Source organism: Centrocercus urophasianus, unplaced genomic scaffold (assembly GCF_019232065.1).
Source record: "Centrocercus urophasianus isolate 14NV4802_14NV808 unplaced genomic scaffold, USGS_Curo_1.0 seq_19, whole genome shotgun sequence".
Lineage (NCBI taxonomy): Eukaryota > Metazoa > Chordata > Aves > Galliformes > Phasianidae > Centrocercus > Centrocercus urophasianus.
Genome location: NW_024884744.1, coordinates 9,974,933 through 9,988,339, shown reverse-complemented (window position 1 = coordinate 9,988,339; position 13,407 = coordinate 9,974,933). Strand labels below are relative to the sequence as shown.

At 44.6% G+C, this 13,407-nt stretch overlaps 1 protein-coding gene across 1 annotated transcript; it reads right to left on the bottom strand.

The window, feature by feature from the left end:
- Window positions 1–6,537: 6,537 nt before the first annotated feature.
- On the bottom strand, window positions 6,538–12,906 carry CLDN16 (claudin 16). Its single transcript, XM_042821033.1, has 5 exons — window positions 12,763–12,906; window positions 8,940–9,042; window positions 8,518–8,682; window positions 7,014–7,205; window positions 6,538–6,677 (listed from the first exon to the last, which is right to left on the bottom strand). Exons 1-5 carry the CDS (start codon window positions 12,904–12,906, stop codon window positions 6,538–6,540), a joined length of 744 nt encoding a protein of 247 aa, XP_042676967.1.
- Between the last annotated feature and the right edge of the window lie 501 nt (window positions 12,907–13,407).

Here is a 13,407-nt window from a genome sequence, read left to right as displayed (position 1 = left end):
AAACCACTTGTTGTCTTTCTGCAGTTTGTAGAATCATGGAATCATAGAATATCCCAAGTAGGAAGGAACCCATGAGGATCATAGCGCCCAACTTCTTGTTCCACCTGGTTCATCAGAGAACTTCCATCGTGTTACAGTAGTGAGAGAAAATCAGCCAAGATCCTAAAAAGCAGCACATATTTCACATGAGCCTAAGAAAAGAGACCAAACGCAACACAATAGATGCCAGAAGCATGTGTTGAATCTGTCACAGGGGCTCGTGCTGACATTTTGATTGGGCTTTTGAATTTTGAGAAGCTCAAACTGAAAGATCTGTGCCCAGGGTTTTTGGCTCAGCCCACAGATTTCTTTCTCGAGCTGGTGCAGCCCCATGTGTGTTAGGAATGAATGTTGATAAATGATTCGATAGTTACTTCTCAAACTTGAGCTGCCTCCTTCATTCGGCGCGGTGCCAGCAAACACCCTCTGGCAAAGTCATGTTGTTCTAATACATTGTAATGCAATCATGCCACTCTGCGATGAAGAATCGTTTGCCACATTTAAAATATTTAGCACAGCATATCAGATTTATCTACTGCAGAAGGCAGCAAAATTTACAGCCAGGAGAAGGAAAGCAAAGGATGGGAGTTACAGGGGAAATCTTGGCAGCTGCAAAACAAACAAAAAAAAAGGGAGTTTGCTCACTTGAGCTGTTCTTAATTTAATGGTGACTGACCTGCATTCACAACTCTTACACTACTGTACCTAAAGGCCTTGTATGGCTCAGGACCCACACAGTACCCACACAGTCTCTCCCCATGGACAGAAATCATGGAGTCAGGGATTTGATGCTCTGTCACAGGAATTTATTAGGAAAAAAAAACTGTTATTATTTTCGCTGAGGTGACCACTGCAGACAATGGGGAGAGAACTCAAGAAGCTCTCCAGACTGGCTTGCTCCCAGGCAGAATCAGCTCTACCCAAGCCATTCCTAGGAGGCATAACCTGCCTAGTTCTCAAATTGCGGAGAAAAGATGCAGAATTTCCCCCTTACTAGGATTCCAGATGAAAGCGAAGATTTCCTTTATTTTCCATGAGCACTAAGACTGGGGTCAGTTTGACCTCTTTTCCTCTGCTCTCTCAGTGGTGGCTGCATTCAGAGCCCTGTGGTGCAGAAGCCAAAGGTAAATGCCATACTCAGCATGTGCCCAGGGAATTGCAAGCAGAGCACCTGGGTTCATTTTAGGTGGCACGAAAGACAAATACTACCCCCAAGAGCAGTTCCCCAGCCTTAGGGTAGGAGTAGTACCCATTACCCTGCTCAGGGAGGAAACTGGGAAGATAAATCCACCGAAGGTTATGAAGTGCTCGCATATCCTCTTAATGAGGCTATATGAGTACCTCAGGTAGATAAAGAATAATAGCATATTTTGAGAGACAAATTCTCCGCCAGCACCACTACAAATTATCTCCATAAAATCTTATTTTAGAAACAGCTTTAATGTTTGACTCTCGTATGAGAGGAAATAAATGTTACTGTAGCAAAATGAATGCTTGTGCCAGCGGGCTGAAATATTACGGGGTTTATTAATAAGGAAAATTAGCAAGTACGGAGTCAGCCAGCAGAGAAGTTGAGCAGTCCCTGAGTGTCCTTTCCCTTGCTGAACTGCAGGTGATTAGCATCTCTCAGGAACAGATCTTTTATACACATAACTGCTTCCACTACTCAGCCCCTTCAATTTATGCCCTGAAGCATGAGATTTGATTATGTTTGTCACTTCAGCTTGCACAGCCTGCTAGTGGGCATTAAATCAGCCGCCGCTTCCTTCCAACCTCTGCGCGGCATTTGCTGCGGTGACCCTTTGGTGGAAGTGCACTCCACAGGCTGTTTGCATTACGTGCTGCATAAAACACTGCCCTCCTCTGCTTGTTAACTGCTCACCCCTAAATACACAGCCATCCCCTAATTTCACTGAATGTCACCTTCTAATCAGATGACCAGAGAGGCTAACAAGAAAGGAGAGCTCTGTTCAGTGCCTTCATCACTCTGAATCCCTCTTTCACGAATTCTAGCAAGCAGCATTCATTTCCAAGGAGGTAAATCTTTCCCCAACCACCCAACAGAGGGCAAGCGAGACTTTCAGCAGTGCTGCGAGGCGGCTGCAGCTCTTGCAGGAGTTTTGCTGGCAGCAGGCTGTTGATCCTGCACTACTAGTGTGCATTCTGCTTTGTGTCTAGGGTGATTTCATCAGGCAAAAAGAAATGATTCAATCAAAACTGTGAAGAGTGGTTTCCAATAAAGCGAGATACTGGTTGTCACCAAGTCATTTCTGCAATGCAGTGGGAGCCTTGGGCAGCTATGTGCGAATGGGGGTGAGTTGGTGGTTTTTTTTAATAAACCAACCTTGCTGGCCTGGGGTGGGGAAGCGGAGCAGGCTGAGAAAGATCTGATAGCTCAGTGGGCAGGGCAGCCCAGCTCATGAGAAGAGCTGTCCTGCTCCTTGGCTTCCTGACTGTGAAAACAAAGAAAGGGATGAGCTCCTTCCTTCTGTAAGTATACTCAGGAAGCCCATCAGTCTAACGCTGCTCCAGGAAAGTTACCCCTCCTAGCCTGCATGCACCCTTACTCCCTGCTGTTCTGGCAGAATTATAAAATCACCGAGGTAGGAAAAGACCAAATCCAACCCAACCCCACCATGCCCATAACCATGTCCCTTGAACACCTCCAGGGACAGTGACTCCACCGCCTCCTGGGCAGCCTGTGCCAGTGCACCATTGCTCTTTCTAGGAAGAAACTTTTCCTAATATCCAACCTGAATATCCCCTGATGCAACTTAAGGCCATTACCTGTCAAGGTTTCTGTAGACCAGTGTTTTTACCTTTACAGAAGCAGAAACTTTACATGGAATCTTATGCTTTTGTGAGCACTCAGCCCTTAACAAGGTCAATTATTGCAGTTTGGCTGATGTTTCCTAAGCTATATGGAAAGATAAGCTATTTCTTTACAACTCATTGCCTTAGAAGTTGGGTCTACTTTGAAAATGTTCTGCTGTGACCTTCTGACTTCCTCTCATCTTGTAATACGTACTGCCCACTGACTTTGAGAAGAAATACCAAGCTGCTCTAGAAAAGTCCAGAAAATACTGAAAGGCAGGTTTATTTGTGAAGACACTCATCAAAAAACCTTGACAGGTGGAAATAGGTGCAGAAAAGAGTAGATAATTGCTTGGTGACAATCTGGAAGCAAAAGACAATGGGAACATGGGGAGGCACAGAGTTGGACTTTCACCTCCACATGTCAACAGCTGAATAATAAAGTCATTAACTGGCTCTTGAGCAAAATAGAGCAAAAAGGAAGGTGGCTGAATTATAGCAGGGAATCAGCCAGGGCTGCCAGGAGGGTTGCATATGAATATTGTGAAAAAACTAGAATTGTTAGTTAATCTCTTCTTTGATTGTCATCTGAAGACTCTGGGCTACAGGCTTTTGTATAGGGAGGAAGAGGATGAGGCTGGGGACTGATACTCTCTGGGTAACTCTATGGTTTAGGCTCTTTCCTTTCTTGCTCAAAAGCATCTTACAGCAGGAACTCAATAGCTACCCAAAGAAATTTGTCCTCTGCTCCCTGTGAAGTGCTTGGACAGAGTATTTTTGTTCACTGTATTTAAAAGTGGTAAAAGAGCAAACAGTGGGGTTCCTGCCCCATCTGAGAGAGAAAACCTAGTTTTCTTGGTGGAATTATACTTTTCTCTCTTCGCAAGTTTAAAAAATTGATGAGAAACAGATATGCCAAAACTAGGGATAGAGTTGGCCAGCTGTCAAAGCGCTGCTGCCACTACTGATGTGCACTGGGCTATGGCATCTGTCGGTATTAGCAAAGGTCTGAAATCCCACCCCACCTTCCTAAAACCTGCTTTCCTTCCAAGAAAGCAGTGATTTCCCTCCCAGGAACAAGGGCAGATCACCTACCCAAACGCCTCCTTGGGCAAACCTTGGAAGAGGCATTAGAGGAAGATGGCACTCAAAGGCAACTGTATTTATTGTATCTCAGAAATACGACAAAATGTAAGGGAAATAGAATTCTAAAGAAACAATCTTATCTAGTGAAAATAATAATTCAGATAGACTGAATTCACAGAAAAATCAATGTGTGCGAAAAGTAGCAAAATCCATGTTTTAGAAAATATCCATGCACCTGCATGAGGATATGTTAGTTGACAAGGACAGGATAAGAATTTCATGATCTGATCAGGGTCACTGAAGTTTCAAAATTCTCTCTGGCTAAATTCAGGTGAAATGACATCTAACAATCAGCAAATGTTTATTTGTATCCCACTGTGATAACATTTGCTTAAGGGTAATAAGGGGTGTGGAATACCCACTGAATGTCTTCATCTCAGGCCTGTCAGCAAGTTGACTCCCATTATTTGATTGTATTGTTTGGGGTTTGGGCAAACAGCTAAACTAGAGCTTCAAACCCCTCGCAGTGTTATCTCCTGAGACTGCTTGGCCTGGGTCAACTCTGACACAATCTCAACCCCTTCTAACACATATTGCTTCCCTTCAAGAAGTCAAAATAGATTAACAGAATCATAGAATCATAAAATTGTTTGGGTTGGAAGGGTCCTTTCAGATCATTCAGTTCCAACCCCAGGGACACCTTCCACTAGACCAGGTTGCTCAAAGCCTCATCCAGACTGGCCTTGAATGCTGTTTGTCAAGCATCCCACAGTGCTTTGTTATCTTTCAAATGCAGCTGTCAGTCTTTAAGAAGGTTATGTTCTCCCAGTCAGGTGAGACATAAGGCCCCCAAAGAACACATCAGCAATATACTGGTATACTCTGAGTCCCTTTCTAGGAGTGATGCATTCAAGTTCTTGCGCCAGTGCACAGTGGACAAAGACAGTGAACGAAGATACTCTTAGGGGAGGGGCATAAAAGTAAACTGCACACCTTCCCATGTAAAAGCAAACTATTCCCGTCTGTTTCTTACAAAGACCTTTACAAAGAGTGAGTTTGCATTAGAGCTGCAGTAAGAGCCCTTCTGGCCAAGGCTGACCAAGACAGTGAAAGGACAATATACTACAGGCAGGAAAGGACACCTACTGTAGATGTCATCATTTTATTATCTTTCTCTTGCTTGCATGCATCAAAATGGGTAATCAATATCTATTTGTAGAGCATGAAATCATCTTAGCAAAGATCTAAGGCATTGCTACCCTCTGTAACCTACAACCAGCCAGAGCCTCGATAGGCTGCCCCAATAGGAATTTGGAAGAACTAAAGAAAGCACCTTAATACATGAGCTCACCTGCAATGTCCTTAGGCTTGGGTCGTGATTTTGAAAGGGAAATGAAATCCTATGTTCTTCCTGGAGGATTTATTGCTAATGAGTAAAGGACCCAAACTAAAATAGATTGGCATCAAGGCACGACAATGAACTAATGAGGACTACACACTGCAGTCGTGAAATCAGATTCAGAGTTTGATCAATCAGTGCATGAACCATTACATATTAACAACTGATCAAAACAACACTTAGACTGTCAGCAGGATTTGAATGAAGCAACTCAGCGTTGGACTGGTTGTTACAAAACATCAACCCAGCAAACCTAAGTGCTGCCGTGACCTTTACTTAGTCCTCTAGTGCAGGAGATGGATCCTCCAAAGCTAACAGCATACAGAGAACAGAATTAACCCTTATACTGCATGCACACTGAAGGCAAAAATGTCTTGTGAATGTTTATGTAATAATTTCTGTATACATGTATATTTGAGGAATTTGCATCCTGAGTTAAGCCAGTGTTTGGGGTATGCATACGTTTTACTGGCACACCTGGAGGAGCACAAAGCTGGATGGTCAGCCCCAGAGTGTCCTCTGAGCCACTGCTTGGTTTGACCCATGTGTTGCAAGTCACAAAGCACCTCCCACCACCCTAAAAAAAGCTGAAGACCATTAGGACAAAGGCTGAGAAGTCTCCCCAGCTACAACATATTTCAGGAAGGGAGCAGGAGAAATCAATGGTTTAAGATCTGCAAGCAAATCCGCATTAGTAGGTGATTCTAGATTGCTCCTCCTCTACTACTCCAGGAAGCTGGAGTAACAGAAATGCCCATCATGTCCAGATCTCTCTGTGCCTTCTTGGTGTAATCCAAGAATTCATCACTTCACACCTAACTCATGCTTCCATCTATTAGGATCCAACTTCCAGTTTGAGGTTCTTTATGCTGAGAGCTGGTGGCTGACGTGGGAGCAGCTGATTTATTTCACTCACGCTGATAGTGATGAACCAAAGGCTGGAAGAGTCTGTGTTGGTGATTCCAGTCTGTGCTTATGCAAGCAGCCTCAGTACTGAAGACATCAGGAATCCCTAAAGCAAGATCTTCTTGGAGGTTTTTTTTTTGAAGGATTTTTTTTTTTTAAGCTGTCATAATGCAAACAGCACAGCATACAACACACCTCAAAATTCAGCTTTGCATCTATACCACAATTGCAGGAGCTCAAGTATCTGCACAGTCCACTGGAGTGGAGCTCCTTCTGATGTTTCTGCCTCCTTCTCACACTCTTGTGTCCATGGCATACATTTTGGCAGTTGCTGTTTGTGAGGACGGCAAGTGCACGTTAGTTACAATCGTCCCAGCAGAGGAATAGCCTTTCCTCAAGGAGTATGCAGAATGGAGCCTTCCAGAGGTGGTCTCTGTGAGGAGAGAAATGAGATCTACTCACAAGTGCGCAGAGGTTCTCAGACTGTAAACCCTCAAAATACAGAGAAAGAAGCACTCCAGTATATGAAATAATAACATTTTATGCCATATTTGCACCTCAGCTCCCACCCAAAACCCTTGATGTGCTATATAGTACTGCTGAAATAACACTATTCCCATTTTACAGCTGAAGATGTTGCAATGAAGGATGAGCAACTATCCTGAAGGATGTCCTTGAAGGACATTCCAGACTCTATGGGCCTGCAGCAGGCCCATAGAGCAATGTCTCTGCCCCTTCACTGTGTTTCAGACCTGCCCGTGCTCCTCACCTCTGAAGAGGTACATGCAGCAGGTGAGCAGAGACCCAGATAAGAAGCAGCCCAGTGATCCCGCCATGCCGAGCCAGCACGACCAGCCAAACTTGTACTGGATGCCCAGAAAGACGTTGTGGAAGACCAAAGAGGTGCGCTCCACGTAGACATCAATGGCATACCACATTGATCCCGTGATGCCTGGGAGACCTGCAGGACAGGAGGGAGGTGCCACACAGAGCTGCCAGTCAGACCACAGTAATCATGAGGAGACCACAAGTACAAAATCCTGAGCTGTAGCCTTCAGTCTCCTGGATCAGACCTCAGGATGGGAAGAACCTCCTTGGACATCAAGTTTTGGCCCCTGCTCTGTCCCAGCTCTATTTGGCTGTTCACCCTGGCCCCTGCTGATGTTGTCTTTAGCCCTTCCAGACAAGGGCTGTATCTCATACCCACAGTTCCAGTTTGTGGCATTTTTATAGGATATTAGTAAGATATTTGGAAAAATTTCTACTGAAAAAGAGTAGTGAAATGTTAGTACAGGCTGCCCAGGGAGGTGGTGGAGTCACCATCCCTGGAGGTGTTCAAGAACCATAGAGATGTGGCACTGAGGGATGTGGGTTAGTGGGCATGGTGTGATGGGTTGATGGTTAGCCTTGATGATCTTAATGGTCTTTCCCAACATCTATGATTCAATGGCTCACACAGATTTCTGCATTAGATGGCAAAAATTTCAGCTTCTTCTTGTTGTAAAGTTGCTTTGAGATATTAATTTTCAAATCTCTTTTGACTTTCTGAACTTTGACAACATTTTTCAGATTGATTTTGTGAGGCATGTTTAAACAAGGTGGGTGTTTAAAAGAACCTGTCTAAGTACTTCACATGTGCACCCAGTAGCTGCAGTGAGTTTCGTGTTACATCTACATACACTGAAGCGGAGGTAGATGCTCAATATTGTCATAAAGTCAAATGAAATGACTCAGAACCTGTTGGCAGTCTATTTTTGTATTTAAAACTCTTCCACTGGCTGTAATAGCAAAGTATCTCAGTCAGTAAAGTATTTATCACCTGAGAAGGAGAGCTGTGTTATTACCCTTTTGTTACAAATGAGCTGAAAAGATTTTGGGCTAAGTGACTTGCCCAAGGCCACACAGTCTGTGGCTGAGCCAGGAACTGAATCAGTGTGCCAGGGCATTTCTAGTCCTCTGGCAGTTCTGCCTCTTTGCCCTATTCAACAACGCTGACTTCCTCACAGTAAATCAACAGTAAGTGGAAGTCAGTCACCTCAGCAACCAAGGAATCTATCCAATAAGTGAAATAGAAAAAGATAGACTCAACTATTTGTTGCTAGGGGCAGGCAGAGAGTCCTAGAAGCTACACTGCACAAACACAGCAAATAAACATCCTTCCTTGGTGTTTGCCCTCTAGAAAATCACCAGCTTGTGTCTCCAAAATAAGGGAAGGTATTAAACCTCCTTTTTGCTGAAGGATGCCTGCAAAGTGGGGAATGGTCCAAGAATACCTGCAATGAGCAAGGTAACTCCAGACACCAGGCAGATGCGCAGCTTGATAAGTGGCTCATCTGGAAGGAATTTCACACAGTCCAGACCCAGGACAAGGAAGAGAAATCCAAATCCTGCCAGTATGTCTGCTGTGATCATCATGGCTCGGGTCAGCACCAGCTTCACTGCAGAACAGAAGCAGAACAAATGAGGAATGGACATGTGGGTGAGTAATTGGGTCAGGTCCTGTGGGAACACCTTTTCCTGGGGTGAAGCTTCCTCCAGCTTTCCCTGGGACTAATGCCTCACTGAGAGAAATACGGCCACAGTATATAAGTGCATCAAATTATCTGTGACTGAATAGAAGAAATGCCCTTTTTGATCCCTGTCCTATGCTCAGGTGTCCCCAGCTCTCATGGAAACATCTTTCCCTCTTACATACCAGGGTGCTCAGCGAAGATGGAGTCGTACTCATCACATGTTTGGATCCCATCAAAAACATTTGTGACACATTCCCACCACAGACCACGGCATTTTGTACTCACCTATGGGTCAAGGAGAGAGAAAAACGACCCTAAGTTAGTATATCCACCAATCTGGATTCAGTAAATGTCCTGGTTCATCTGTTTTGATGGCTAATTGGAGTTATTTGGTAGGAAGTACTAAGAAAAGGAGAAGGATGGAGAGAAAAGGCAGTGTTTTCTATTTCTGCTCTTGGTTTTATATTGGAATGAAAGAGATTCAGATGAGATTTAAAAAAAAAATCCTATTGGGGAGGATACAAATTCTGAGGAAAAATGCTGGGAAGATGTAGGGGTGGCTGGTTGGAGATACCTAAGAGGAGGTTTGCTCAGCCCTTGCCAGTTACTTGTCCAGGCTGAGCTGGGCAGGGCCGTGGACCGGACGACCCGTGAATCTGCCATTCCACTCCCTACCAACCACCTCCCTGCAGAGAAGGCTCTGAGGATGGAGCTGCCCATGACTCATAGGGACCAGCCTTGTACCAGGAGGAGGTGGCCCCATCAGGATAAGGGAGTGTTCTGTGCAGAGTGGAGGTGTGAGCCCTTTCCCAGATGCTTCTCAAGGGCTGCCCCAAATGACTCAGCCATAAACACCAGCTGGAAGAGCAAGGGCAGCCAGTGCTGGTCCTGGCCCCGGGGCTCCTGCTGCACACTGCCAGCTGTGGGACCAATCACACTCATCGTCGAGACATCCAGGCTTTGTACAGCTTGCAGTCGTATCAAGGCTCATCGTTCCATCCTTCTGAAGCCTTAGACAGTGTTCCTGGCCCAGCCTTCCATAAATCACTTTAACACGGGAGGTGTTTTCATTACCCATGCAAATATAGCAATCAGCACCTGTGAAACACTTCTAGGATTGCTCATAGGAGGAGTGAGGATAATGTGGGGGCAGCTTGGGGCTCCAGTCTGCCCTGCTTCTGCCAGGGGCACCCCACTGGAAACAGTACTTGGGGAATGGGTCTATACAGGGGATACAGCTGTACTGGTTTGGATGATGCAAGAAATTTCTTTTTCTTACGCTTCGTAAATCACAAAGCAGATAATAATGCACACCAGACACTTAATGAAGTTTAACTCGGGATGTACTGAAGCCTGAAGCCAATCACAGCATTGTCTCCATAACACAGTGCACAAGCCAAATTGTAACGCTCTCTGTGATACTGAATGGTGGATTACAGATGTCTAAAAATGACTCACTATTTCAGACAGGTAAAAAAAGTTATTGCCCAAGTTTCAGTGAAAACAATCCATTTATTTTGTTTTGTGAAGATGAAAACTACTTGCAAGTTCTGAGAATGCTGGGGGCAAGTCAAATGAAAAATATCACAAAAATGAGGAGTCATGCAGGAAAAAGATATGGTTTCATTGGCTGTTATTTTTCAAGGGAAGAGTTTCATGTAAAAAATTTGCATAGATGTTAGTTTTCACTTGAAATTAACATATTTTTATTAAATTGCATTTTGTTCCGCTTGTGTTTATTCCATTTCATATTCAACCTAAATCTCTGTGGGTTTATTCACACTATTCTGTATTCAGCTGCTACTCTCATGTACTTCCTTCACTTGCTCACATTAGTATTGTTTTTTAAGTCTTACAAGCAGCATCCTCATCAATATTATTTATAAAGAGACTAACAGCATTCCAGGCTTCGTTAGCTTTCACGTAAAACAGAAGGAGGTCTTTGAGATACAAAATCTATGTTCAGTGATCTGGCTTATGAATCAACCCCTTCTCCAGATTGGGAAAAACTTGATGAATGTTCTTTGTTTCTTGGGATGTTTCAGCTGTTATCTACTCTTGCTAGCACTGAACATGTGCAAACCCAAGCACTAATTTCTGATTTTTCCTTCCTCCCATAGCAAATCTGCCCAGCCAAGGGCTCCCCAAGGAGCTGCACATCTCATCCCAAACTCCCATCTCCAGCTCTGATTGTGAAACATATAGCCACGACCTGCTTTCCCTAGCACAAGTACGCATGTAAAACATCAACTGCGTAATGACTGCAATACATATAATCATATCCTATGCGTAATGTATAATTGCTACTAAAATAATTCTAATACAAAAATAAAAAATGAAAGAACAAGCACACGCTCACCAACCTGGGGAAAGCACGTGGTGTTTTACAGCACTGTAGAAGGTGCCAACACAGTGACTGCCGAGCACAGGAATGAACAAGGCAGTGCTTAACAGTGGTGGGGATTCTTTTAATCCAGCTACAACAGGGGGGGACTGAGTTGACACAACAGTGCTTGTTAGGAAGCAGTTTATGGCTTTTACCAGCAAAAACCACTGCAAATCCTGCCCCAGCCTTGCTCACAGTTGCATGAGCACAAGCCCTGCTCTGTGCTGCAGCATCTAGCTGGATCCTGAGTCCTGCAGCGGAGATGAGCTGCTGGAGGCCAAGGGATTTCCATAATGAAGAACAAAGGTCCTTTCTTAAGAAAAACTCCTTCTCAGAAAGAGCAGTGAGGCATTGGCACAGGCTACCCGAGGAGGTGGTGGAATCACCATCACTGGAGGTGTTCAAGAACCACAGATATGTGGCACTGAGGGCTGCAGGTCAGTGGGGATGGTGTGATGGGTTGACATCAGCAGGACCTGATGATCTTAGTGGTCTTTTCCAACCTCAGTGATTTCACAATTCTGTGATTTCTCCTGAAGTCAAAACTTGCCTAGCTGAAACCAGCAGTTTTATACTGCAGACCTTTCTGGCCATGAGTGGTTTCCCTGCATTCCCATATTCCTAGAAGCAGTGAGTCATTAGGGCCATTAGGGAGCTCATTCAGTCAGGTATTAAGGCTGGGGGCATTTTGCTCTATTATTTAGTATTCACACTCAGAGCAGGAATGTGAGAGTGGTGCCTGCTAATAACCACACAGGGTGTTAATGGGATGCTTAGGGACAGCCCAGCACAGGTGCCTCCTGACAAGAAGACAAGGTTACATGGCCTCAGGATACCGGGATCGATTCTTTTCTGGACTCACTTTACTTAGGAGTTGGGTTTTCCTCCTCCATTTTGCTTAGAAATTATGGATCAATGATGGGTTGATGGTTGGACTAGATGATCTCAAGTGGCCTTTTCCAACCTTACTGATCCTATGATTCTGTTACTCTAATTTGTGACCTATTTGGCTTTTCTGCTCATACCAGCATCCTCAGCTTAATCCAGGTGACTCACAGCTTCCTGAAATGAATCTAAAACATGTTCCAGATTAGGACGATAAGCAAAGAGTGATATCCCAGTCACACCAGTGGGATTATGCTGTTTTTCTTTACATGAAAGTGCTAATGTCTGCACAAGTTCAAGAAAATAGTTTTGGGAGCTGGATCTGACAGCAGTCCCTATGTACCCCATAGGCTTCTGCTAGCTCCATAGCTCAGTGGCTGTTAAGAAAAATGACTGTGCACATGTTGGACTTTATCACCAAGAAGTCTGGCCTACAAAATCAGAAACATCTCCAAAAAACCCATTGCAGGCTGGAGCTGCACGGTAACACGCTCTAGTTCATGCACACTTAAATCTGAAACTTCTAAACTTTTCCTGAGAGTGGAATCCAGCAGAGAGAATTACACAAAATACCCCTCTCCCGCAGCTCTTGCCAGAGCCATTCATCTCATTTTCATCCACTTTCATCCTGCATGACAGTGGAAATGTAGATGAAAGCAAAGCAATGATGCCAGAAACCAAACTCTCTCTAGGACACATCTGATTTGGAGATCAGGTTCTCCAAAAGATCTTACCTCCAGGGAATCGTCAGCGTTCACCATCCAGCAGTCTGTCCAGGTAGATGCTATCAAAAAGCCAGTAGAGAAAAAAGCAAAAAAACAGCCAGCATACTGGAGGAAAAACCTCATCCCAGCAGGTGTTGGTACATCCAGCGGCATGGCAAAAGCAGTGCCCAGGTCTTGTTCTTAAAGCTGGGCAAAAGGCAGACCCTCAGCATCCCAGATTGCCTCTATTTGTTCCAGTGGCCATGAGCAGAAGGAATTCCTGCCTTCTGTAGATGTCACATGCGGAGAATGGCTGCCAGAGCAATGCTGGACTACAGTAAGCATGGGAGGAGGGAGCTCAGAGCTGCTGCCACCAATCAGCCCCACATAGCTGGAGCTGGTCATGCCTGGCTGGAGAAAATAAGGCTGAGGCAGGAGTGGCACACAGGTAACTGGAGTCCTGGGTCTCTGAGAGGAAAAAATGAAAAGTATGATGGCAGGGACTGGGAAAGCAGGGATTTCTAAAAAGAATCAAAAGCTGTTACTCAGTGCAGAAGTGTTGAGCACTGCTACGGTCACACTCAAGAGCATCCACGGGTACATGCATGCAATATGTTAACATTTTTTCCTCCATACTTGTTCATGCCTGAGCTCTGAGAAACTATAATGTGTACA

Excerpts from the sequence above, each read along its gene's own strand:
- CLDN16 (XM_042821033.1), bottom strand. The coding sequence starts at position 12,906 with ATGCCGCTGGATGTACCAACACCTGCTGGGATGAGGTTTTTCCTCCAG. Across the intron at positions 9,043-12,762 it reads ACGCTGACGATTCCCTGGAG|GTGAGTACAAAATGCCGTGG; the intron begins GTAAGATCTTTT and ends CTTGACCCATAG. Across the intron at positions 6,678-7,013 it reads CTGCATGTACCTCTTCAGAG|AGACCACCTCTGGAAGGCTC; the intron begins GTGAGGAGCACG and ends CTCTCCTCACAG.